This window comes from Ailuropoda melanoleuca, chromosome 4 (genome assembly GCF_002007445.2).
Source record: "Ailuropoda melanoleuca isolate Jingjing chromosome 4, ASM200744v2, whole genome shotgun sequence".
In the NCBI taxonomy this organism is placed as follows: Eukaryota; Metazoa; Chordata; class Mammalia; order Carnivora; family Ursidae; genus Ailuropoda; species Ailuropoda melanoleuca.
Genome location: NC_048221.1, coordinates 93698126 through 93725360, shown reverse-complemented (window position 1 = coordinate 93725360; position 27235 = coordinate 93698126). Strand labels below are relative to the sequence as shown.

The window sequence follows — 27235 nt, the reverse complement described above, 5'->3', positions numbered from 1 at the left end:
CCACGTGGGGGCTGGACGCATCCTTGGCTCAATGCCTATCCAGGACTAGCGTAATATTCTTTCAGCCAATCAGAGCCGGTGTCTCCCGAAAGGAGGCGCTCTATCCTGAGAAAAAGAACGAAGGGAGCAAAAAGACAGATGTTAATACCAATCGGAAGCTGGAACTTCTGAGGGAGTGGGCGGGAACTGCTTCACATTTAGACCAATAAGCAACACACATGCCCTTCTAGGTGACTGAGCGGCATCATCTTCGGTCCAATAGGCGAATGGGGCGGTGCCCAGCAACCAATGGCTTGGGTTCGGGGGAGGAGTAAGCAGCCAGTGTGCTGTAAGAGGTAACCTGGCGAGTGGCAGCGGCGCTTCTCCCGTGCGGTGGCTCACGCTTTGGTACTGGAGGCCGAGACTGTTCTGGCGACGGCGACCTCTGTGGCGACGGCTGAGGCTCTCGGAGGAGTGGCGGAGTACGATCTGGAGGAAGAGCTTCTGGTCAGCCCAGGTGGGCTCGGGGACCCCGGCTGACGAGGAGGGGACTCGCGGGAAGCGCCGCTCTGCTGGCTCTGGGGGCGCCCTGCGCGTCCCTTTGCACAACCGTCGGGGCTGTGAGGGGCGACGCGCGTCTGTCCGAGCTCCTGTGGTGAGGGTAAGCCGGCGGTCCACGTTGTGGCCATCGGCGAGAAGGGGCGTTCGCTGGGGTTACCCTCTGCCTCTCGCGGGCGTCAGGGGGTCTTAGTCCCTTTCTCCCCGCACAGGCGCGCTATTCCTCCCCCGCCGCTCAACTTCCCTGAGCCCCCTCAGCCTCCTTCGGACTGAAACCTCTGGCTTGCGAGTCCCCTCACTACCCCAGTGCAACACCGCGAGGCAAACTGACCGGTGTTGCATCCCCCGGTCCCCTCCCCAGGCGGGTAGGGGGAGGAGTTGCGCGTTTTCACCCCTCCCCCATTCGCGGGCCCGAGTGCGTTATCTGCGTTTCCTCTACTCCCTCCACCTCCCACTTTACTCCAGCTTTCTGTCTTGATACCTAATTTGAGTGAGGAGCCCCGGCCACTTTTCTGCTGCCTTCCCTTCTGCTAGTGAGTTCCTTACCCCTCCCACCTCCTAAATTTCATCCACATCTCTCATGGAAACTAACATTTTCCACTTGCTCCTTCCAAGCAGCTGGAAGGTGAAGGCAAAGAGACGCAGAATACACAGTACAGGGAGTTTTGCAAGATTGGGAACTTTAATCGGTTTTGTTAATGGTAAACTCTTCTTGCCTTCCTTAAAATGGCATTTGATTATAATACCCTCTCTGAAATCCTTGTCCCAATACAATTGTTTTGGTGATAGTTTCTGAAAATGCAGGTGAGAAGGGGTTTCTGGCCCCAAGAAATTTAAAATGTATTATTATTTTAAGTAGGCAGTTTTCATTATACTTTTTCTTCTTCTTTTTTTCCTCATTATACTTTAAATAGCTTAACTGGAGTGGCAGAGAGTTTGCAGTGTAAGGGTCTGTCCACCCTAGTTTATCATAAAATATACCACATACTTTAGCTGTGTAGCACAATGTGATTTGATTACACCAAGCATATGGATAATATGGCTTTGAATCTGTTTAAAAACAATATTCTCTTTTCACCATTCACAGAGGATTTGTATTACATTTACAGTATATCAGTTTGTGTTTTAATGGTGTTGGTTTTACATAATAGTGCAGACTATGTTGTGCCTAAATAAAATTATCCCAAGAAATTTGTGGGGAAAAGTAACTTGTCACTTTAGAGTTTTGAAAATATTAATTTAGATATTGGACTGTAAGGGTTTTGTTTTGAGGAAATAGAAGTATTGGATTAAGTGTGATGGGCCCCTTAGGCTATGTGTGTATGAGAAAGAGTGCGCAAGAGAAAATACATGTGTACAGAACTTCTCAGGTTCTAAAAGTACTTAGTTTCATGACTTCATATAAATTGGTTTTGTTTTTCTCAATTTGCAGAGGTGAAATGCAAGCAGTGAATTTAATATGTACACTGTGTTTTGGCCAGAATTTTGCAAGTTCTTTTGAAAAATTCTCATTTTCTTTATTTGTCATATATATATATATATATCTCCTTGTATTTTACTATGATAAGACTATACCTTGTATATAGAGAAATAAGTCTAGTAGAGTGAATTAAGAGAATCTTTACTCTGAGGAGGCAGCATTGCATTGTCTAATAGACCATATGTTTGAGCCCTGTTAATAAATCACATGAAAAAGGGGACGATCTTAAAGCTCTTCTAGCAAATGCCCGGGTATTGAGGACAATAAAATATTAATTACAGAATTATTAACGGTTATCAAAGAAAAGTCCTGGAAAAACTGCAAATCTCTGAGTTGGTTGCTATTATGCGTTGGTATATGCTGCGGTTGAAAACCAAAGTTATTTTTTTTTTACAGTCTTTTCAAGTGCATTTGTGCTTAGTAATTACCCTTTTGCAGATTTAAAAGATTATAACTGATTTCTTCCTAGAGATCTTGTCTTTAAGGAGCCCACAGTTTAATGGGAGAGAGACCTGTAAACCAAGAATTAAATGCAGAGGGAGAGGTTCTGCAGTGCAGGGTAGCATGCAGGGCACAGAGAAGCACTGTGACCCCGTGTCCTGGCTGCATCTCCTGTTCTAGACTTTCTGAAGTGCCATTTCCTAAACCTACCTGTTTATTTTACACACTTGGGTCTTTCTCTGTAGGTGCTATTCTCTCTCCTTGAAAGCCTTTTCTGTACCTTATATGTGTAGTGAGGTTCTATTTCAAAATCTTTTAAAGCCTGACACTGGCCTGCACTCCATCCAAATAATTATTTTCTATATCTTTCTGTTAGTTCATTATAGATAAGTATCTTTGATTCTCATTATTTACAGTAATTTTGGTCTATAAAGTCACCTAGAACACTAAATTAGTAAATACTGAACCACTGCTCCTAGGGAAATTATGTCCATATATACATCTTACACAGATTATAATATTATATAAATACAGTTCCTCCTGGTAAATTCTATTTTCTTTATTTTACAGTAGAGAAAATGAGGTTCAGAAGTGTTAAGTGACTTCCCTGAGGCCACCCTCTAACAAGTGCCAGAGTTAGGCTTCAAACCCTGTCTGATTGGCCCCTGAGCTGGAGCTTCTTGCACTACCCTGCAGCGCCCCTACCACCTGTGTCCTCTAGTCATCCCTGTGTGAGACTGGAAACACAAATGCAGGGCACTACCTTGTTCTACCTTAGCTGAGAATGTGTTTGTGGGGTGACTCAATTTTTGCACTTTGTGCATGTCTGTGGATGACTGAGAAAGCATGGTGAGTGTCAGTTTTGTGGTTACAGAGAAATTTTAGCAAGTAGGAGAATTTGCAAATACAAGATCCATAAAAAAGTGAGGATCAACTGTACTTGTAAGTGACCTCTGGAGTCTATTTCATGATAACCCTTCTTGCAGTCTGCTGTAGAATGTTCCTTTAGCTTCTTTGAGAATTTGTTCACTTATTCAACAAATATTTATTAAGCACTTACTGTAAGCTAGGCTTTGTTTTTTAGACTCTGGTGAACAAAAAGATTAAGCTCTTCCCCTTATTGATATTATATTTGAGTAAGAGAAACAGTTAATAGCTCAGGGGAGAGATCTGGGTTGAAGTGATAAATTAACTTGACCAGAGTAAAACCTTGTGTGCCCCCTTCCACTTCATATCTCCTAGTGTATTGACTTCCAGAACATTTCTGTTTTACTCTGTGCATAAACTCTTCCTTTTAAGCCTCTCTCCATTAACCTCTGTCAACTTGTAAGTGTCATCAGTTGATTGAGAGGCCATTTACCTGGCAGGATTTTAATCAGGCTGATTTGGTCTTTGATTTCTGGCTTTGCCACTTACCAGCTGAGGGACTGTAGTCAAGTTGTAGAACTCTTAAGCCTTTTCCTAATTTCAAAAGTGGTGATATGATGTGTTAGGCCCTTGTCAGTTGAAAGGAAGAGGCATACACATACTACCTTTGATGATGAGGGTTTAATGTAAATTTAAATGGGAAATCATCTCAGCAGCCATATTGTCCCTTGGCCCTACTGCTTTCAAAACCTTAAAAAACAATAACTGAGCAGTATTTAGAAAAGGATTTGAGCTCTGGAGACCTGCCTTCTTTTACTTTGCTCACCCAACATTTCTATCTCCCAAGAGAGAACCTGATTGGATTGGTTTGTCACCTAAAATAGAGGACCTCTATTGGGCAGAATTTTGAGCCAAGCCATGCCCTAGGTGATCTCTCTCAAGTTCAGCCTGTAGATTGTCTTTAGTTGGGGCTCTGAGTGCTAGTCCAATTGGTTGTGGCCCAAGAAACGGGGTTGGTTTCATGCATTATCTACTGAACAGATCTTATCATATGTAAAAAGAACTACTTGGAGACAGTTTCTTCAGAAGACAATTGAGAGTATAGCAGTCCTTAGAGCTTTAATGTCTAATAAAGAATGTAATAAAGTGAACATATGTCAAATATTCCATAAGTCTTCCTTTTGGTATTACATTTAATATTATTATAGTGTGGTTATTTGTTTATATGGCTGTCTTCCTTAGTAGACTGTGAGCTCCATGAACGTGGGGTCCACATTTTCATTTTTCTTTCTTTCTTTGTTTTTTAAAAGATTCTACTTATTTATTTATTTATTTGAGAAAGAGAGAGCGAGGGAACAAACAAGGGGAGGAGCAGAGGGAGAGAGATAAGCAGACTTCACGCTGAGGGCAGAGCCCGACAGGGGGCTCAATCCCAGGACCCCGAGATCATGACCTGAGCTGAAATCAAGAGTTGGACGCTTAACTGACTGTGCCACCCAGGTGCCTCTCCACATCTTCATCTTTCTGTCCTTGATGTCTACATAGCAATAGGTGCATAAATGTCCGATTTGAGAAATTCCTTTCACTTCCTGAAAGGATGGGAAGATATGAAGGCTTCCCAAAGAAGGTATTTTTTAACCTGATTCTTAAAGGACGAGTAGGAATGTTTTCCAGATATATAAAACTTTGAGACAGCATTCCAAGCAGGGACCAGCAGGTACAAAGGCACAGAGATATAAACGAACAAAAATCACCTAAGGCAAAAACTGTGAATGGGCTTGGCTAGAGGACATGTCACAACTGAGTTAACTCAGACCACTGCTGCTCAGTAAAGGATACAGGTTTTAGGGAGAGAGCATAATATTCTCAAGCTTTGGCAAGGTTTCACTAACAGTTTAGAAATACAGGAATTGGGGGCACCTGGGTGGCATAGCGGTTAAGCGTCTGCCTTCGGCTCAGGGCATGATCCCGGCGTTGTGGGATCGAGCCCCACATCAGGCTCTTCTGCTATGAGCCTGCTTCTTCCTCTCCCACTCCCCCTGCTTGTGTTCCCTCTCTCGCTGGCTGTCTCTATCTCTGTCGAATAAATAAATAAAATCTTTAAAAAAAAATACAGGAATTGAATTATGGGGAACTGTTATACCTGAAGAAGTGACTTTGTTTACTTCTTTGTCATGAAGCTCATATGTGCCCTACACCGTTCAAGGTGTTGAAAATATAATCAAACATATTTTCAAGGAGCTCACCAGCAAGGAGACAGATGGATGACCTGATTTATCATGTGTTAAGTGAGATAATAGAGATATAAATAAATGCTGTGTAAACCAGGAGAAAGGAGCAGTTAGTAATATAGAGAGCACTGGGGAAGATTTCTCAAATGAGATAATATTTGAGCAAGGCTTTGGTGGGTGAAGAGGAAGGAGTTCACTAGGTTGAACATAGGAAATTTTTAAAGAATTGATACTTTTGTGTTAGGAAAGATTTAAGAACTACCTGTTTTTGCTGTATCTGTTGTGGTTGTTCAATTAATAACTACTTTTATTCAAGCAGTTAGTCTAAACACGAGATGTAAATAGTTATGCCATAGTAGAAGAATCTTGTGTCAAAATAAACTTGGTTAAACAAAGGTTTCTGTGATGCAGGACTTCTCTAGAGCCTTTATTATATTAATGTCCACTGTGAATTGTGGCTCTTCAAAAGGGGTGCATTGTATTTAACCATGGTCTTTCCTTTCTACCCCTCTGAGACATATCTAATCATATTTTGGAACAATATCATATGAGATATAGTTTGAGGAATGCTGAATCAAATATACTTCGGGGCATCTGGGTGGCTCAGTCACTTACACATCTGACTCTTGATTCTGGCTCAGGTCATGATCTCAGGGTTGTGAGATTGAGCCCTGTGTCAGGCTCTGCACTGGGCATGGAGCCTGCTTAAGATTCTCTCTCTCCCTATCTCTCTTGCCCTTTCCCCACTCCCTCTATAAAAAATAAAAGTAAAATAAAAAAATAAAACCTTTTTAAAATATACTTTAACAAACCAAGATTTATCAGTGGTCTCCATGTGCATTATAAAATAACCTGTATATATATTTTTAAAGATTTTATTTATTTGGCAGAGAGAGAGAGAGAGAGAGAGAGCAAACACAAGCAGGGGGAGTGGGAGAGGGAGAGGGAGAAGCAGACTCCCCGCTGAGTAGAGAGCCCAATGTGGGGCTCGATCCCAGGACCATGGGTTCATGACCTGCACTGAAGGCTGATGCTTAATGGACTGAGCCATCCAGGTGCCCCTAACCTGTATGATTTTACAGAAAAGAAGGAGAGACATTGAGGAGGAAGAATACATCCTAGTCAACTTATTATCATCTTGGTCAGTAAGTCCCAAACTTAAAAAAATGTATATTTTATAATCACCCCTTTGAAAGTATGGCTTATTCGTATTTTGAAATTCTATGAGGTGTTTGGATACCACACTAAAGCAGGCGTCAAAGACAAAGGTTGTCTTGAACGTGAGAATCTTCCAACTTGAGAGGATGTTACTTTTATTATGCATTCATTTTGGGCCACATTAGATATATATTTTGCCAGTTAATAGGAATTTGTTTAGAAGCATCCAGACCCTCTCCTAACTCCAGAGTTTTGGGAGTTATATGCTAGCATTCTTCCTTCAATAAGATCTGATTATATGAGCTCTAGGGACTGAGGCCTTATACTGTATAATTTTAATTCATCTGTCAAATTCTGCTTATGTGAGTAACTCCCGAAGTATTATTAAAATTAAGGAAGCGGGGCGCCTGGGTGGCTCAGTTGTTAAGCATCTGCCTTTGGCTCAGGGCGTGATCCCGGCGTTCTGGGATCTAGCCCCACATCAGTCTCCTCTGCTGGGACCCTGCTTCTTCCTCTCCCACTCCCCCTGCTTGTGTTCCCTCTCTCTCTGGCTGTCTCTCTCTCTGTCAAATAAATAAATAAAATCTTTTAAAAAAAATTAAGGAAGCAACAGTTATGTTTTTGAAAGTGCACTGAATTTGCAGTCAGAAGATCTAGGTTTGAAATTTGTCTCTGCCAAGCTTTCTATTTGAATGACTTTGAGCACAACTGCCTAACCCTCTGTTGCCTCCTTTTCCGTTTTGATAGAATGAAAATACATAGGATTAGTGTAAGAATTAAATGATGCGCATAAACATACTTTAGGAAATCTGAAGCACTCACTGTACAAATATACGACAGAGCAAAGGAATATATCCAGCTTAGTTTGAATTAACGTTTTATTTATCATTTTTAATTTTATATCACAGAAATAGTACATTACTTTTGTAAAATTAGAAAGCATTGATGGGCAAAAGGTATGGGAAGAAGCAACAAAGCACTCCATAGATCCACCATACTATGGCAGTGGTTCACATTTTGATGGGTATATTTTATACTTTTTATGCACATACATCATTTTTTATAGAAATGTGTTCATTTGCATGTTTCAGTCATTTTATTTTTATGAGATGAATCCCGTAAGAGTACAATTGCTTGATTCACAGAATCGTTCCATCTTTTGCTACATAATGCTGTATATAATGAGAACTAGAAAAGGGGTTACCTCTCAGCCTGGTGAACGGGTGACCTTGTAATCATCTAATATCTGAACCATCCCAGAAGCTTCAAAAGGCACATTCAGAAACGAATCTGATGTATGTATGTGGTTATGCTTAGCATTGTTTGTAATAGTATGATAGGGATGACCCCAGTGTTTGTCCACTGGGAACTGGTTAAGTAAACTGTGGTACATGCAGACCACGGAATATTGGATAGTTGTAGAAAAAGAATGAGGAAGACTATGGACTGACCTGATGGAGAAGAGCTCTAAGATATATTGTGATTTTTTTAAAAAGAGGCACAGCATGCAACCATGCATTTGGTATGCTACTTTTTGTACTGAGAAATAAAGGGTGGAATAAGAATATACATTTATTTATATTTGCTTATAATTGCAAAAAGAAATTCTGAAACGATAATATAAGAAGCCAATGGAAGAAATAGGAGTAGAGATAGGATTTTGCCATACGCCTTTATATATATTTAAAACAATTTTTTGAATCGTGTTTGTGTTACCTTTTCAAGAAATGTGTGAATGAATGAATGAATGAAAGAAAGAAATGGGGTTATGAGAAAGAAGAAAGGGTCATAAGGGGTGCCCATCTTTTTGATGTCAGGTGAACACATAGCAACAGTAGCAAAGATTAGAAGAGTGGCCCCAAGTAGCAAGGGTCTGGCAGGGTTGTTTTTTTTTTTCCTTTACTCAATTTTGTATATTTAAAAAATACTTTGAACACAATAAAACAACTGAAAACAGTGTTTCCAGATGGTCGCCCCATGGCTTTAGTAGCTGCTTTCTTTTACATGTTCACTTGTAGTATTTTTTAATGCATACATATTCTTTTCAATTGTAATCACCCTTTTCATATTTTTTAACCTACCTAGTTATGTGTTGCTACTGGAGGACCTTTAAAAATAATGAAGATAAGGGCACCTGGGTGGCTAAGTCAGTTAAGCATCTGCCTTCAACTTAGGTCATGATCTGGAGTCCCGGATTGATGGAGCCCCGCTTTAGGCTCCCTGCTCAGTGGGGAGTCTGCTTCTCCCTCTCCCTCTGTCCCTCCCCTGCTCCTGCTCTCTCTGTCTCTGGCTCTCTCTCTCTCATTAATTAATTAATTAATTAAAAAATAATGAAGATAGGGCAACTTTGTCCAGCGCACATCCTAGAAGTGGGCTGATTGACCTCAAGAGGTGGGAATTCAAGCCCTGTAGTCTGTGTGTGACACACATACATGAGGAAAATAAGAAAGAAATTTCAATATGTATAAATGAAAACATTTCTCCCTAATTGTAAAAGAGGCCACACTTTCTTTACAATAATTCTAAAACAAAATATAAAGAAAAATGATCTGTAATTTTGCTACCCAAAACATTCTGTTTTTTTGCTTTTTAGACCTTTTTTTATGCATAGAAACATTTTTTAAGGTAGAATCATGATATATATATATATATATTTCTGGCAACTACTGAGATGCTCGTGTAGGTTTTTTCTTCCTTTGCCTGTTAATGTGAAAAAATACATTTTTATGTTTCATAATTTTAGACTATCCTTGCATTTCCGGGCTGAACCCTATTGGTCAGTGTTGTTGTTTTGTTTTTAAATAAATTCCTTGATTTTATTTGCTCATGTTTTATTTAAAAATATATGTCTATAGCATGGAAATCTGTCTGTAGTTTATCTTTTGTGCTATTTTTGCTCTGTTTAATGTATTGAGCTACCTGTAAACTAATCATTAGAAGGCTCTCTTCATTTGTGCTCTTTAACAGTTGCATGGGAACTATCTGCTTTTTGAAAGTCGGTGCTTTGTGGACTGCAAACTGGTCCTGCCCCCTTCTTTTAAAATGCAATAATATTAGGGCAAGCGAAGTTTTAACACAGTGATTTTAGTATAAACAAGAGCAGAACAGTATGTAATTGCTTTTGTGTGATAGTGGTGTTCTTGGTGTCTTTTCATTACCCAGGTGAGATGTGAGGTATTACACTCACCATCTGAGGGTTTACGGGACCTTTGTTTCGGTATTGAACAGATGTGACTGTTTTATTCTGCAGCCTTGCAGATATACAAAATGGGCCTCCCAGGACTCTGCTTTATCCCCACCGAAAGCAAGAAGTAATGCAGTGAAACTTTGCCTACCTAGAACCTTTTAAAGAATGGGGTGTTCTGGTTTATGGTGTTAATTTGGAAGTATAAAAGTGAAAAGAAATCCCTAATTCCCTGTTGAATACAGTTCTGAGATACAGCAAATAATTCCACTTTTCTTCTCTAATAAGCTTGATATATTCAGATCTAGTTGATGTTTTATTATACAATTCCGGAGGTGTCTGAGGCTTACATCATGAAGATCCTTTTTTGGCACTTTAGATGTAAGAAGATGTAAACAGCATTGTGTGAAATCAAGCTGGAAAGGAACTGATGCCTATTAAGTACACATTTTTTACTAAATTTCAGATTGCAGCTGGTTTTCTTATTTAGCTCACAAAAATAAAACACACTCGACTGAGGGTAGGAGTTGTGAGATTGTCTTCTAAGTGAATGTCTTTATTTCCTATATAGACAGAATATACAGCACTCCTGGCTTTGGACCAACAGAAGGATTCACTTTTTTTTTTTTACTTGTTGTCTATATCAGTGGTTCTCAAACTTGAGCATGCTTCAGAATCACCTGGAGGGCTTATTACGACACAAATTGCTGGACCCCACCCAGAGTTTCTGATTCAACAGGTCTGGGGTGGGGCCTGAGAATTTGCATTTCTTGCAAGTTCTCATGTGGTACTGATGCTGCTGGGCCTGGGACTAAATTTTGAGAACCACTGCTGTATACTAACTAAATACTAGAATTCTGGCTCTAGAAGAAAGTTGAATTTGGTCTGGGAGTATAAGAAGTAAGCTGGTTATGGAGCAAATTATGAAACATTCACCCCTCTTGCTGCCAGCATAGTTTTGAATTCAGATAATCAGCTATACACAGTGACATAAAACAATTCTTGTTTCATAATTGGAAGTCCTGGATGAATATCAAATGAGAGATGCTGTTTCATTTGCAAAGCTTAGAGACCAAGGGATCTGGTCAAATAGGATTTAGTGATTAATTCTGTGAGAACAGGGGTTATTTATATGTCCTTTTCGGTCTCCCCTGTCACTGACTCACATTTAGCCTTGCTTTAGAAGGTTCCACCAATTTTTTAGCTGGGACAGAAGTTTGATTGCTTATTGAAAGTTATGTGTGTTTTTAAAGATATTAACTACGTGTATTCTTAAGATTTTTTTAAAACAATAGGAGAATAAGAGAAACTTTTTGCCATAGAAAGGAAATTATTGGAATTAATTATCTTTTTGGAATGTTGGAGAATGTAGCCTGCTGCATCAAACATCAAGCATGCTGTGGATTTTCAGTTGTTTTTTATGATTTGTCATTATATTGTTTGAGGTAATATTAGTGATTTTTGTAATCCCTCTAAAGATGAAAGATGAAAGTCAAAATCATAGAGCTTGGTAGGAGAAGAAAGGGAAGAAGAAAGGGTGGGTAAACAGAAGGGGGAATGAACCACGAGAGACTATGGACTCTGGGAAACAAACTGAGGGCTTCAGGGGCGGGGGGTAATGGGATAGGCTGGTGATGGGTATTAAGGAGGGCACGTATTGCATGGTGCACTGGGTGTTATACACAAGTAATGAATCATGGAACTTTACATCAAAAACTAGGGATGTACTGTATGGTGACTAACATAATATAATAAAAAATTATTATTAAAAAAATAAAAAATAAAAAATCATAGAGCTGGCGTAGCAGCTGGACAGAGAAGACAGCTATGAAGGATTATTAGATAGATACACACATACACACACAAACACACACATACATGTATAATTACATGTTCATACACACATATATTTTTTAATTATTATTTTTTTTTCCAGCAAAGACAGATATACCTGTGCTGAATTTAGGCATCATATAGAATATTTGAGTTGAAGAGAAACTCTGGAACCCACACCTTTTCATAGAGGAGTTTTGCTTCAGCAGGCTTTTCTCGTTTGTCTACTACCTAATTTCTGTTGTTCCGCTGCTAGCAACCTCAGTTTGCAAGTTGATGAGCTGGTCCAGCATTGACTATTGGAGGAATAACTGGTATTATAAACAGTTTGGGCAGACTCCCTACTTGGAAATATTTCTGTTTTGCTCCCCTTACTCCCTCAGAAAAGAATTGAGGAGAGGGGAAAAAAGGTGGAACTAGATAGACCAGTGGTTCTGAAGCTTGGCTGCACATCAGAAACAATCCACAAGCTCTCCAAAACACAATATAGATGTGGCCGGGACCTTCTCCTAGGATGGAGCCTCAGGGACTGCATTTTTGACCATTTCCTGAAGCAAGTCTTTTGTAGCCAGCAAGTCTTTTGTAGCCAGCCAGAATGATGCTGGTCTCCAGTGAATTTTCACCAGCCTCCGGTGAAATAAGAAAAATTAGGACCACAGAGTGTTTTCCATAAAGTTAAATTTATTCAATTTAAAGAATTGTCTTTTGCATTGAATTAAGGCCTTCGTGTGTTTTTTGGTGTTGAAAATATCCTTTTATAAAACGATGTTGATAGGATATTTTTATCATCCTTACTTAGTTTTTAAAAATTGTAACTCTATGTTGTCCTCAAAATATTTTGAAAATTTACTAGACTGTGAGATCCTGAAGATTAAGTACCTCTGAGCTAATCATTCTTAAAAATTGTTTTTAAAATACTTTGGAATACAAGTCCATAGAGGGTCTAAAACCTTTGGCTAGATGAGTTTCAGAATTCAGAATTTTTCAAATTTTAGAGAGATGCCTTCTCTGTGTGTTATGTAATGCCCCCACGGTCTGTTGCAGCACCCTTAGTCACACACATTAGTATTTCTGAGCAAAACAGGAGTATTCACACTAAGTGGGATAAATGCAGACTATATATAGCTTCACATCAATTCAAGTTTTAATGTCATCTGAGTTTTGACATAAAGCGTATGGAAAATTTTTAGTTTTTAGAACTTTTTGGATGTTGGAATTATGCATAAGAGATTATATACATGTTTGGGGGTCTGCTTTCTCATCCTAAAAGGACTGGCAAGCTTCAAATTAAATGGAGCTTTGTATGTTTATGGTAGAGAACACAATTTATTTTTATTTAAATACACCAGCATGTGATATGACCTTGTTCGTATTTTTCTTCCAAAGACCTAGTCCTTTTGTTGAATTGCGTTTTTCTTCAGCCTGGTTCCCCCACTTCCATTAGCAATATTTGAGAAAACTTAGAGTTTTATATCATAAGCATTCTGGAGCTAAAGTGGGAAGTGTAAGAGGGTAGGGTAGTCGCTAAGAGCATGAGCTTTAGGGACAGAAGACCTAAATTTAAGCCCCAATTCTGGCTCTTACTACATTATCCCTTAGACAAGGTGTTTAGTAGATTTCTGAACAGTGGAGAATTCATCTGAAAAGCAGGGATAATGTCAGCACCTACCTCAGAATTCTTGTGAACATTAAAGAGAGAATGTTAGTGAAGTACTTAGAAGAGCTGTTATTTTATTCTTGTCTTTTCCCCTTGTATTTGAGTAGATTGCTTGTTTTTTCTTTGTAACTTAATTGTCCTATGATGCCCTCTTTTCCCCTTAGACGTCTGGGTAAACTTGCTTCAAGTACTTTCCCAATTCATAACTGACTTCTGTTCTGCCTTTGTAATTTAGACATCAAATCCTGCCTCTTCAATGGTTTCCACACCAAAAAATCCATCAGCTCCTAAGCTTTATATGGCCCTAGGAGGGGCCATATAAGTCTTAGAGTGGAGACCACATTACGCCATGTAAGGCCTCCCACTATCTGAAATGTACCATTCTTGATTTATTTTTTCCTTCTTTGTTGTGTTCCAGCACTGTGTCCCCCTTAGTCCCATTAGGAAACGTTCCCCTCTCTCCTATGGAGCAGTTCTCTCACCCTGGTCCTTCAAGGACTGTCCTTCTACCCCAAATTAATTTTCAAGGAGTTTCTCCACCCAAAATGGTACCTTTCCTGAAAAGACTTGTAGTGAAAACAGTTTTCTCAACCTCATTACATATATATTTAGAGTGGTTGGCTCCTTTCTTTCCACTTTGTTGTGGCAGAGAATCCTTTTTTCCAAAAATATATCAGATAAAATGAGCATGTGGTCCCTTTTGGTGATATTTATTGAGAATCCATGGTATGAATTTCTTCCACTTTAGATAATTGCACTGTGACAAGCTTTTATGCCTAGGCTACAACTCATGAGGAGACTATTCTAGCCACCTGGTGTTTTTAAATGCTGAAATAGTAAACAAGAACATATAAAAATATTTCCTAGAATAGAAATAAGAATTTTTTCCTCCTCAAGAGTAATTTAACCTGTCAAAAACAGATTCCTGAGTTATGTTGTCACTGGCTGTGGGGAATATCTGTTAATACTCAATGAAGAATGCTCAACCACAGATCATAGCCCCTAAGGGCATGAGCTTCCTTCCTAGGAAATGAGATTTAGAATACAGCATTCTGAAAATGGCACTTAGTCAACAAATTATTTATTGAGGACCTGGTGGGCACACAGAGGCATGCTAAAAGCTGTAAAGACTTGATTCTTGCCCTCAAGAAACTTCTAAGGTTATAAATAGACTGGCCCCAAAACAAATGAATAATAATCACTCAAGTATAGGTATAAGCAAATATGAAATGGTGGAGGTAGGGGAGACTTTAGGCAGAGATTGTATTCAGGTTTCTACAGTGGCATTTCTGATACTACTGTGCATTTAAAAGACAAGTTAAAGTATCATCAGATTAGTCTAAGACATTCAGAGGCCTTTATTTTATGATTGGGAAAAGTTATACCTATTTCATGTGTAATAATTCGCCCATAACAATGTTTTTGATTAGTGTAATCTGCTAAAGACTTCAGAGTGTTTCCCCTGTTAATAGCATATATCCATCTGGAGCTGGATAGGGAGAAGTCAGGGTCCCTGTAATGACCACCATTTGATGTTATCCTGGGAGGACAATTGATGGCCTTTACCTGGGGAAGTAGAACTTGAGGGCAGAGCTCAGGGGTACAGAGAGCTTACCTACTGACAGTAGGCAAGACTGTTGATTCTATCTTAGAAGTGGCCTTAAATGCTTTATGGAGTGCATTTTATGTCTGTTTTGTACATTTCCAATATGATAATACCACAGGCATCCTTGAGGCATTGTTTCTAAGAGTTTGTGGGTCGTTAAAGGTGTTAGATTAAAAATGTAATAAATGAATAATGAAAGCAATTAATTGATTAGGGAAATGGTTGGTAGTTAAAGTTAAATAGGTCTTCTCAGAGAAATGAATTTACTTGACTGTGTTTTGGGGTTTTTTGTTTGTTTTTTGCAAAGAGCATTCACTAATTTGGGAGCTGCCGATATAGGAATTAGTGTAATTGGGATTTGGATTATTCCATGCATAAATTTGCTACTTTATTGGAGGAATTGTACTTAGTCTTTAGTCTTTCTATACTTGTAATAACCTATGACAGTTAACAAGCAAAAATACAAATGTTGGGCGTTGGCTTGGGCCTAACAAATTGTAATGTTGGAAAGGTATGATGTGGAAAAGCTTCCAGGTGAGTCTAATGTACTCTAGAGATTGAGAACTACTGAATAAGAATATGCCTTCTGGACACTTGCTAACTGCATTCTTAATCCTATTTGAGTATGCTAATAAGCTTTTGAAAGTGTCTTGTCAGCTTCTAATTGCAGGTGAGTTCAGTTTTCTGTGTGCTTAACAAGTACATTGACATTCTATTTGCAAGCCCTTTTCTTGCATCAAAGGGAAGATAACTATTGGAGCATCTGTATATTGAGGTCAGCATAGGAAAGCTTAGCAAAGTGATTACTTATTTATTTTCTGTTAAAGTCCATGCAGCTTCTCCAAGAACGAATGAAGTGGAAATAGAAGAGACAAGATCATTCTAATTAGCAGGTTGACCTGGAACCTGTTTTTGTTTTTTTAAAGATTTTATTTATTTATTTAACAGAGAGAGACAGCCAGTATGAGAGGGAACACAAGCAGGGGGAGTGGGAGAGAAAGAAGCAGGCTCCCAGCAGAAGAGCCTGACGTGGGGCTCGATCCCAACTCTGGGATCACGCCCTGAGCCGAAGGCAGACGCTTAACGACTGAGCCACTCAGGCGCCCCTGGAACCTGTTTTTTTTGTTTTTTTTTTTTTAAAGATTTTATTTATTCATTCGACAGAGATAGAGACAGCCAACGAGAGAGGGAACACAAGCAGGGGAATGGGAGAGGAAGAAGCAGGCTCATAGCAAGAGGAGCCTGATGTGGGGCTCGATCCCGTAACGCCAGGATCACGCCCTGAGCCGAAGGCAAATGCTTAACCGCTATGCCACCCAGGCGCCCCTGGAACCTGTTTTTTAATCATCATGTACATATTCTACATGTTCTTCCCACCTCACTCCCCAAAAAAGCTGAACTACTCATCCTGCTTCTTTCCACCTGGATCTTCTACCAAATGATGGAGAAAAGCTGTTGGGTTTATTTACTTAGTAAAAGAAGACTTTGTCAAACAAAGAAACAGAGAAATTATTTTAGTGCAAAGTGTAACATGGTATACAAAAATACATTCTTTGTGAATTTAAAAGGCTTTATGAAATTATTTCTTGTATTGCTTATGTAGCTTTAAAATAAAATACACACACTCACATGCACACACAGCCGTGCAAAATATTAGAAGAGGAAACAAAAAGAAACCCAGTAAGTTGGAGTTTGGTAGGTTTATCCAGCAACTGTCCAATCAGGGAGACTTATACTTGGGGGATGGAGGGGAGCAAATTTAGCCACCCGAAGATATGCCCCTTTGGTATCTTGGTTATTTCAAGCTGTTTATTTTTAAGAAACTGCAGATCCAAAAGAAGCTCTGAAAACTGGGTAGAGACATTTACTTTTATAAGGGAAATCTCCATTTGTTTTAAGAGTGTCTCCCTCAGTACCAGGAAGAAGGGGATGACTCTAAATCTCTAGAAACTGTTATTAATGGAGAAGGGATGGACTTAAATCTGTGTAACAGTCTTACTCTTGTTTATTGTGCTTTTCTTGTAAACTTCCATTACTGACTTCCTACCCCCAACATTTTCTTTTGTCTTTAGCTGGAGGTGGTATTTAAGGTGAAGCTGTTAGCCATTTCAGTGAGTTACTGAGTTTTCCTGGGTCTCTCCCATATCTACAAGAGGTATACATGTTAAACTTTTGATTTTCTCCTCCTAATCTGAGTCGTCTCAGTTTGATATTTAGACCAGCTAGAAGAATGTTGAAAAGTAGAACAATTTTTTTTCCTTTCCAACAAGGGCCTAAGCATTCTTGCCACCAGGTAAGTAAGATATCCTGCTATGGGGTAAGGATGTTTCATATGGCTCTGTGATAGATAAAATCTCTCTCCTGATGCTCTTCTTCTCTCAGCTCTGACTACATGCTCATCTTGCAACTATCTATTACTAATTAAGAAATCCTGGTATTTAGATTTTGAATCAGGGAATGTATTAGCTATTCAAAAAATGAACAGGTAGGTATCCCTTCCTACCTTCCCATGGCCTACACAATCAGTCATTCCTTCTTTCTCCAGTTTCTGTAGCCTCTCCCTGTCCACTAGACCATTTCTGTGAACATTTAAATAAGCTCTAGACTCTCTAGTCATTAAAAATAGTTTCCAGAGACCTTTCACCCCTCTAGTTTCTGTCCATTCCTGTCCCTTTCCTTGGCAGCTAGACTCCTTGAAGGAGTTATCTAATACTTCCTGTCACATGCAATTCACATGCCCTCCATTTGGCTTTCTTCCTCATTTCATGGTAACTGCTCTCATTAAGGTCATCGGAGACCTCCATGGTCCTGGACTTATTAGTTTCCTGTGGTTTTTGTAACAAATTACCACAAACTGGTAGTTTAAACCAACATAAATGTATTCTCTTGCAGTTCTGGAGGCCAGAAGTAAAAAATTAAGGTGTCATCCAGACTGCTCTCCCTCTGGAGGCTTTAGGAGAGGGAAAATCTCTTCATTGCCTCTTTAGCTTCTGGTGGCTCTAGGTATTCCTTAACTTGTGGCCATATCACTCCAATCTCCACCTCCATGGTCGTATTGCCTCCTTCTCTTCTCTGCTTTTCTTCTATAAGGACACTTGTCATTGGATTTAGGGCCTCCTGGGATAATCTAGTATGATCTACTTATCTCAGTGTTCTTAATTTAGTCACATCTGCAAAGACCCATATTTCAAATAAGGTAGCCTCACAGGTTCTAGGGATTAGGATGTGGACATATCTTTTGGGGGGCTACCATTCAACTCACTATATGGAGTTCTGTCTTCCCTTGATTTCCGTGGTGCTATACTCTTCTTCTGGTTTCCTTCTTAACTCTATGGGTTCTTCTCACTTTCCATTTCTATATTCTCCTCCTTCTTTACCTGACTTTTAAAAATGTTCACATGCATCAGATCTGGGTCTTGGAACCTCTTCTCACCACACTTTGCCCTTTCTGTCTAGGTAATATCTTCTAGCCCCGTGATTTCTATTACCATTTATATAAACAACCACTCCAAATTTCTTTATTTAGCCAGACCTTTCCTATTCTTGATGCATATAGATAACCTACTTAACATAGTCATTTGAGTGTTTCAGAGGCATTATAAATTTAACGTGTCCAAAATAGAACACGTCACCCCTTTTACCCCCACTCCTCATCACCACCCAAGAAAAGTTTGCCCTTCCCACAGAATTCCTTAGCTCAGTGAACGACATTACCATCCACCCAGTTGCTTGTGCCAAAGTTATCCTTGATATTTCCCTCACTCTATCTCCCCACATCCATCACCAAAAACAACCTAAAATAGTTTTAGAATCTGCCTACTCTCTTCTTACTGCCATTACCTTAGTCTTAAGCAGCCACCATTTTTTCATCTGGATTAGTGCATTAGCTGCCTTACTGGTCTCCCATTATCCACTGTCAGTCTCTCCAATCCATTTTCCGCATGGCAGCCTGAGTGATTTCAAAATATAAATTGACTCATATCACTGTGCTGCTGGACTCCCTTTTTGAAGGCTTTTATTGCTTTTAGGATAAAATTTAAAATCTTTCATGTAGCATCTAATGTCCTGCATGATCTGGCCCCATCTATCTCTGCAGCTTCATCTCTCTTCCTGGCCATTCTCCTTTGACCCTCCAACTGTATGCATCTCTACCATCTTGTATTTCCTGAGAGTTCCTTCCTGCCTCTGAATCTATACACATGTATTTCCCTCATCGGGAAGGAAGAAATTTTCCTTGTTCCAAGGTTCTTCTGGCTGGACTAAGAATTAAATTCACATGAGAGAGATTAACAGGTAAAATCAAATTTAGTTTCATATGTATGGAAATCCACACAGACATGAAATTCCAAAAACAGTTGAGTGGCTTGAAGCTTATATGACATCCTGAGTTAAGGAGAGAGGTAGGAGGATACGAAGGGGAGGAAGACTGTTAGCAGGATGGCGAGAAAAGATGTTGGGAAAACAAAGGTTGCCCTGTTATACAGATAAATTTCTTAGGTAAAGAGGAATCTTTGTTAGTAGCCCTCTTCCTGGTACAGGCTCTTCTTTCCAACGTAAATTTAGGCAATTGAGGGGGAGGTAAAGCGCTTTTCCTGAATCTGCTGGGTTTCAGCTGCTTTTATCTCAAAATAATCCTTATGCCAAAGTGGCCCATCTTGTGGTTCTTAGGCTTGGCCCATACACTCTCTTCTCCCTATTGCTAGCTAACTTCTATTCTTCAGGTATCAAAGAAAGTGTTGTTTACTCAGGAAAACCTTTCCTAACCATCCCACACTCTTAGACTTGATTAGGTCCCTCCCACCGTCCCCATTGTTTTCTAGTTTTATTTTGCCTTTTATAACATGGACCATAATTATCCTTATTATTTGTCTCTCTCCTGACAGAATGTAAATACCACCAGGGCAAGGACTGTATACCCTGTCAAAGCATCAGTCAAGCACAGCATTTAGGGCAAATAGGCACCCTATATTAATGAGTAAGTGCAGTGCATCTAATGACCCGAGTTGCTAAGATGTAACTGAGAATGGACCAAACCTGAATCTAGTGCCACATATTTGAACTAAAATAACATTTTAAACTGTTATTCACAATATTTAATTTAAAAAATGGTATTAACCGACGGAACAAAGTTCACAAAACTGTAGGAAACAGAATAGTAGAGACTAGTTTTTATAGCAATTGCTTAGTAGACTTTTTCAAGATAATTCAGCCAAAAGTCCCAAGTATTCTTCAGAGTCAAGCTGTTATCATGGGCACAATCCAGGTTTATAGCTTCTGAAAAAATCTCAGATTCAAAGAATAGCTAGTTTCTGGTATGAGCGCACTGGATATGAAAGTTGTGTGTGTTCAGACTGTTGAACTGATGAAGCATGTATTGTAGAAATGTCCTAGGCACACTAAAAGTTCTGAAGTTCTTCATCGTTGGGAACTGAGGCCCCTATTGCAAGCCCAATATTTTAGACATGAACCCTTGACCATGGTAAAGTACTAAATCAAATGCCTAGCAGGCCTTAGCATCCTTGTTTTGACCCTGTGCCGGCTACATGCTTTCCCATCTTAATCCAAAATGACAGCTCTTATTTTCCATTTTCAGCATGTTTGCCATGTTGTGTATAAGAGGGAAACTGAGGTAGAGAGGGAATAAATTTGAAATAGTTCTCAGATTTCATAATGCCATATAGAGGCAGGCCAGACATAAACTCTTACTTACTGTTGAGGTTAAATTCTTGAAGAACTTCTCAAGCTGTGACCTACTTCAAACTGCACGCTTGTTCCCTAGATAGATAAGAGGAAAGATGTGGCAACTGATGATTTATACGGCGGAACTAGTTGTCATTGTTTGTCAAATACCTGTATTATCTATTGCCATGTGACAACTTACTGCAAAGCTTAGCAGGTTGAAACAGCAAACATTTATTATCTCACAGTTTCTGTGGGTCAGGAATCTGGGAGCAGCTCGGCATGCTTCTACCTCAGAGTCTCTTACGAAGTTACAGTCAAGCTGTCACTTGGGATGGCTATCTCATCTGAAGCCCTGACTGGGGAGAGATGAACTAAGCTCACTCACGTGGTGGTTAACAGGATTCAATTCCTTGTCACATGGGCCTCTCCGTAACATAGCTGACAACATGGCGGCCATTCTGATTTGTGATCCTACTTATATACCCAAGCATTTCCCCCATCTCTGGAAGCTTTGGGGGTATTTTCTTTGTCCCCACTACACTAGGATGACACATAATGTACCTCGATGTGGGTGAGGATCAAGTAGAATAATGAAATCAAAGGTTAAAATAGGATAGTTAGGAAAATACTGGATACTTAAGAGGGCAAGCATAGTGGATGGTGAACTAGAAAGGGGCTGGCAACAGGAAGAGAATGTTACATGAAACTCTGGAGGCAGGAAAGTCAATGAAGTTATGGGCAGTGGTCCTGTCTTAGTCGGTGTTATGGGCAGTGGTCCTGTCTTACCTGGTGTCTTCCCTGAGTTGGAAGGCATTCCCCAAATGCCTTACCTAGGAGTTACCAGTATCCAGCAAAATCTCCCCATTCCCACCCCACTACTAAGGTCTGAGGGGCACATTAAGCACCAGTGCATTGTCACCCAGTAGGCCCACAAAGCAGTGTTATTCTTGAGCTAACCCAGCAACTCAAGTTGCTTAACCTTAAATCTGGTACCTTCCTTGGTCTTACATATAGCACTATCTGGATGTTGTTGTTGTGTTGTTGTTGTTGTTGTTGTTTTTCTTTTTAGAATGAAGTTGGACAGATTATGTGCCTGAAGTTAGAGCATAGATACGAAAGTACTTTATAAATTGTTAAACATTACGGACACCTGGGTGGCTCAGTCGGTTAAAGCATCTGCCTTTGGCTCAGGTCATGCTCCCAGGGTCCTGGGATCAAGTCCCACATTGGGCTCCTTGCTCAGTGGGGAGCCTGCTTCTCCCTCTGCTTGCTGCTCCCCCTGCTTGTGCTCTCTCTCTTTGACAAACAAATAAATAAAATTTAAAAAAATAAATTGTTAAACATTATACAAATTAAGTTGTTGGATTGCTTCTATTTAGGGAAACCTAAGCTTTCCAAATGGTATAAACTACAAATCAACACTGTATAGCCTACTGAGAACCACTTTCCTAGTATTAACAGTCCCATATCTCAGTGTTTTCAACTAATCCAAAGTGTTTGCATTAAAGTGGGTAACATCCCCATGTTGGGATTATGTTACATTTCCATTCCCTTTCTCATGAACAAGAGCATCCTGTGGTTTGCTCTCTGCAGTCCACCTGACTCTGGAATTAGATGGGTTATTCTGTTCTTTGCCTGCCTTTTCTTTTTCCTTACGGTCATGTGCACTTAGGATTTTTTAGGCAAAGGTAGATATTTTAGAAAATTGAATACTGGTTCTGTCTGGGTGATTTCCATACTGATGGGGAGAAATCAGTGTGCTGGTTGTAACCAACTGCCAAATGAGTCTTTGGAAATATAATACTGTTTAACCTGCTAACCAGGAAGGGTCAGGTCCTTTAAAAGTCTCTGTGTTTAGGGATACCATACTTACTCATGCAGTTGCCCTGGCATTCAGAGCAGACTTGTGTCTGTCATTGTTATGTTGCAAATGGAGGTGGTAAAATTAAAGAACTAGCTTCCTACCTTCTTTTGGCTTATAGAATTATTATTATAGAGCAGTATTTGGAATAATATTGATTTCTTTTGTGTCCATTTAAAATGTATTAAACCAATATATTTTATACTAGGTGCCCTATTTAAACCACTAGTGAATTAAACGGGTTCTTTCATAAATGAAATTCTTTTTGAAATATCAGTGGGTTGGATTTTCATCTAATTCTTTCCTCATGACAATTCTACCTTGTCTTTTAAGAAAATCAGATTTTCTACTGTTCATAACAGGTTAGAAAATTGAAGGAACTTTAAATGGGAGTAAGCAATAATTTTTTAGTGTACCCAGAAGCAGAGAAAGACTTTTTCATGAATGTTGCCAAGATGGAAATGAGTGAGGAAGAAAATTTAAAGGAAACTTAAAGATGCCTCAAGGAGGATGGGGGAGGAGATGCTTGAGATTGAGATGATAAACCTCTGTCTTGCTTTCCACAAGTTGAGAATCTAACTGGAAAGAGAAAAATTATGCATATGAAACAGAATAGTTAAGTAGTATGAACACTGAGCTCACAAGGTACAGGAACATAGAGGAGGGAAGCAGTGAGTAAAGACTACAGTGATTTTTGTAGAATGGTTAAGATTTAAATAAAGAACAGAAAAAAGACAGATCCCAGATGATAGCAAGCACATCAGTGTGGATTTGGAAGCCAAGTATAAGCAATTAAAAAAAATATATGTACTTTAAAAAGCTATAGCCAGGCAGAGACTTACACAAGATGTAGACAAAAATTAAGGCCAGCAAAAACTGCCACCAAAAAATTAAGCAAACAAAACAAATACAGTATTTTAATTTATATGTTCTTTTATGAAAAATAAAAATTATGACAAATATAATTGAAGTCCTTATAGCAGATAAAGAAAAGATACATACCCTGATAGAAAAATGGTCAAAATACTTGAGCAGAAAAATGACAAAATAAGAACTCAAATGACCGGTAAGTATATCTCAAAATATTCACGTAAATGTAAACCGTAAGTGACAATTTTTCTCTTAGGAGATTGGCAGTGGTTTAAAAAATAATAATACTCAGTTCAGAAGAATAGGCACTGATATCCTACTGGTGGGAATTTAAATTCTCATGGCAGTGTGGCAATAAATCAAAAGCCTTAAAAAAAGCAAACATAGTTTCCAATGTAGCAGTTCAGTTTCTAGGAGTTATCCTAAGGAAAACATTGAAAAAGATGGACACAAGAAGTTCATCTAACCTTTATAACATGGAAACATTGGAAATACCCCAAAATACAGTATGGTAGTATGAACACAGAAATGAGAAAAGGCAAATGATAGTGCATCATGCTGTTAGTCTAAGAATGGGTGCTTGGGGGATGTGTGTGTCTTTGTGTCTGCATACACATAGGGGAAGTCAGAAAGGTTATATGCACTACACTGTTAATAGTTTTTAAAAATCTGGATAGTTGGTTAACACTGGTAACCTTAATTTTCTCCTCTTTGTTTATTAATACAATGAGTGTGTATTATTTTTTGAAATATGTTTTATAAAAAAACAGCTTGAGAATCAGAATAAGGGGCAGTTGCTCACAGTGGTCATTAAGAATGCATTTCCTCTACCTATTTAAACATTAAGGAAGCTGTATGACCTTGATTAGGTTCTGGAACCCGCAAAAAATGGACTTGAAAAGATCTCCCCCTCCCACTTGCCTAGAAAGGCTAACTGAGCCTAGACAGTTTTTTTCTTTTAACTCTTTAAGAATTCTACGTCTGTATAGTTGATAACTGCAGAATATGGTTAGTTTTCTAACAGTTACAGACTAATAGTTTCTGTTCATCTATAGTTAATAACTTCAGAAGCTTCTGGAAGAATCTGGATGTTCTAGGTTTTCATTTCCTTAATCCTTTCTTTTGCTTCTGTTTAGGTTCTATCATAATGAATGGATCCAGTGTAACAAACACATCACCTAATGTAAAATCCAAAGAGGATCAGGGATTAAATGGGCATGATGAGAAGGAAAACCCATTTGCAGAGTACATGTGGATGGAGAATGAAGAAGATTTCAACAGACAGGTAAAGAAAGAACTGGAAGGCTAAGATGCATGTAACTCAACAGCTATAATATTTTACCATCAGTCTGTAACAAAAGAAATGGGTTTGTTGGCTTGAGAATAATTTAAAAATGCATGGAGGCCTGGTCTGGGCTGACCAAGAAGCCTCTTCAGCTGGTAAGACACCAGAGTGTGGTACTTTGGAGGAAGATACTGATACTTTTCCATCACATTGATTACAAGAGGATCTCATGCCCTGGTGATGTCGTATAGACTTCCGGGGAACAGCAGCTATGTGTAGACGGGCCAGCCTGGCGTGCTCCCCGTGTGGGAACTCAGGGACTGGCAGAATGTATGTCTGAGATGAAGAAGTGTGTTAGGTGGGGAAAGGCTAGACTGTTTGAACAAAGTCTCAGCAGTAATCCATTGTCTTGTATCTCTGTGACATTAATAGCCCAAGGTAGGCATTCTAGGTAGACAGTGATTCTGCGACCACATGGTTCTCCGGTGCTGGTGCTGTGCCACAGCCAGGGCGTTGATCAGCTGAGTGACTGAAGGATAACTGGAAGTCTAGCCAATGGGAAGGGGCGAGAGCTAAAGGCCAGGGAAGGGATCTCCTTTTAACCAAGTGATGCCAAAGTGTTCACATCCCTTCGGGAGGACATTACATGATGATTAGTTACGTGGCCATTGCCAGCATGGGACATAGGAAATGCGATCTTAACTCAACAGCCTGGTCTTCTGGGAACAAGAAAGCAAGTTTAGCGGGGCAGCCAGCAGTTACCCCCACCCAGTCAGCTCACTGTGTCATGATTTGTGTGACTATCACAGAGATCACGCTTGCAGTCACATCCCTGTGCCCAGGTAGCCATTTCTGTGGGTTGTACCTGGGAATGAGGGTGGATTTAGTAAGGAGGAGCACACTGTTAGGCTCTTGGGTAGAGGCAAGGCAGATCTTGAGCAGTCATGTTAAGTCTTACGGCTTGGAATTATTGTGTGGTGGTTGTTAGTTAAGTACTTTGCAACTGTCTAATTTACTTGAGGTCAGTGTGGCTAATTGTAATGTCGAAGACTATTTTTACATCTTGTGCTGCTGGTGACTTGAATTCATGAATAAGTATATGGCCTAGTTTGGGTGATTCTTCTTGCTTGACTTCCCCTCTGATGGTGGTGCTAGTGAGCTACGCATCTGTCGCCAGTAGCCCACAGGAAAAGGATGGCCAAATGTAAAGCCCAGGGCCTGTTAAAATCACACTTAATCTGCAGAGCGGACCATTCTTTTTACTAAGAGTTAATGATGTCTGCAAAGAGGTGTAAAATATCCTAGATACATATTGCTTTAGTTTAGGACAATCTTTAAGAAACACGGAGCTGTTTAAATATTCATATTTTTCCTTGTTTTGAAAGGATCCCTACATTGATGACATCATTTTCTGTTGGTTTGCCAAAAAGTGTTCTTTATATCTTTCTAAGGTTCTGAAATAATTTTTCTCCTTTAGGGGCCTCATTACCAAAAAAGAGGGCCAGAAGCTGAGAGTTGGTATTGATTTAATCTCCACTATCCAGGTAGTGGTCTAGTTACGTAATTCCTTTACCTTTTTTGTACTTGTAAAATGGGAAATTTAAGAAGAGTTGCTTCTTAACAACATTGAGAGAAGAACCTCAAGCTTTAAAATGATTTTCTGTAAGTGCCATCTGGATGGAACGTGTCTGTGTCACATAGAGATGTTGGAAGAGATGTGAAGGCCTGGATTTTCTGCTCTTCTGAATAACTGTTTCCTTAGTTTTATTGTTAATGGAATTTGGTTGAAAAAACTAAAACTTGTATTTTCTCTAGCCAGTCATTCAAAGCATCTTAACTCTTAGTAGATCTCGTACAAGATCATTCTTAACTGCAGACTAATAATGTCTGAAAGAAAGAGGTAGAAAACTAGAAGGGGCGAGTCACACTGGGACGGTAAGTGTGAGCTCCTCACCTTTGCTTGCTAGGTGGAGGAGGAACTGCAGGAGCAAGACTTCTTGGACCGCTGCTTCCAGGAGATGCTGGATGAAGAAGACCAAGACTGGTTCATTCCCTCACGGGACCTGCCTCAGGCCATGGGACAGTTGCAGCAGCAGTTAAGTGGACTGTCCATCAGCGATGGTCATGATTCTGAAGATATTTTGGTAAGAGCCGTACATAGTTGCATATGAGACATAGTGAAAAGAATATAGGATTTGGAGTGACAGACTTTCGTTCTGGCCCTACCGCCTTGGGCGGGTCTCTGGCCCCTGTTTCTTCACCCATCATCCCGTGGGCATTGATAAGAGGATGCACTGAAGACGCATTGCACCACACACAGCGTCGTGACAACATTACTGTGGCAGCAGCGCCAGCTTTCATTTCCCCCAGTGGGCCTTGCAAAGTAGAATTGGGATTAAGGATGAGAATTTGAACACAGAAGAGGTTTGGTTTCAAATGATCACTTGCTGTTGTTCTTTCCTTTCACTATTCCTCAAATCTGTATTTATAGTTTTGAATGATGCGGTTTTGGAAGGAACATCCTCCTAAGAGGCCATTTTCCA

General features: G+C 39.6%; 1 protein-coding gene across 2 annotated transcripts in view; it reads left to right on the top strand.

The window, feature by feature from the left end:
• Positions 1–308: 308 nt before the first annotated feature.
• PAIP2B (poly(A) binding protein interacting protein 2B) overlaps positions 309–27235 on the top strand; it is a 32659-nt gene continuing 5732 nt past the window's right edge. The window contains exons 1-3 of one of the 2 annotated variants that reach the window (XM_011219296.3): positions 309–496; positions 24544–24692; positions 26660–26836. In XM_011219296.3, coding sequence (XP_011217598.1) covers positions 24555–24692; positions 26660–26836 — 315 coding nt within the window. In that variant the 5' untranslated portion in view covers positions 309–496; positions 24544–24554. Of the gene's footprint in view, positions 497–24543; positions 24693–26169; positions 26237–26659; positions 26837–27235 lie in introns of those variants that run through there. The other variant, XM_019794838.2, reaches the window with a different exon arrangement.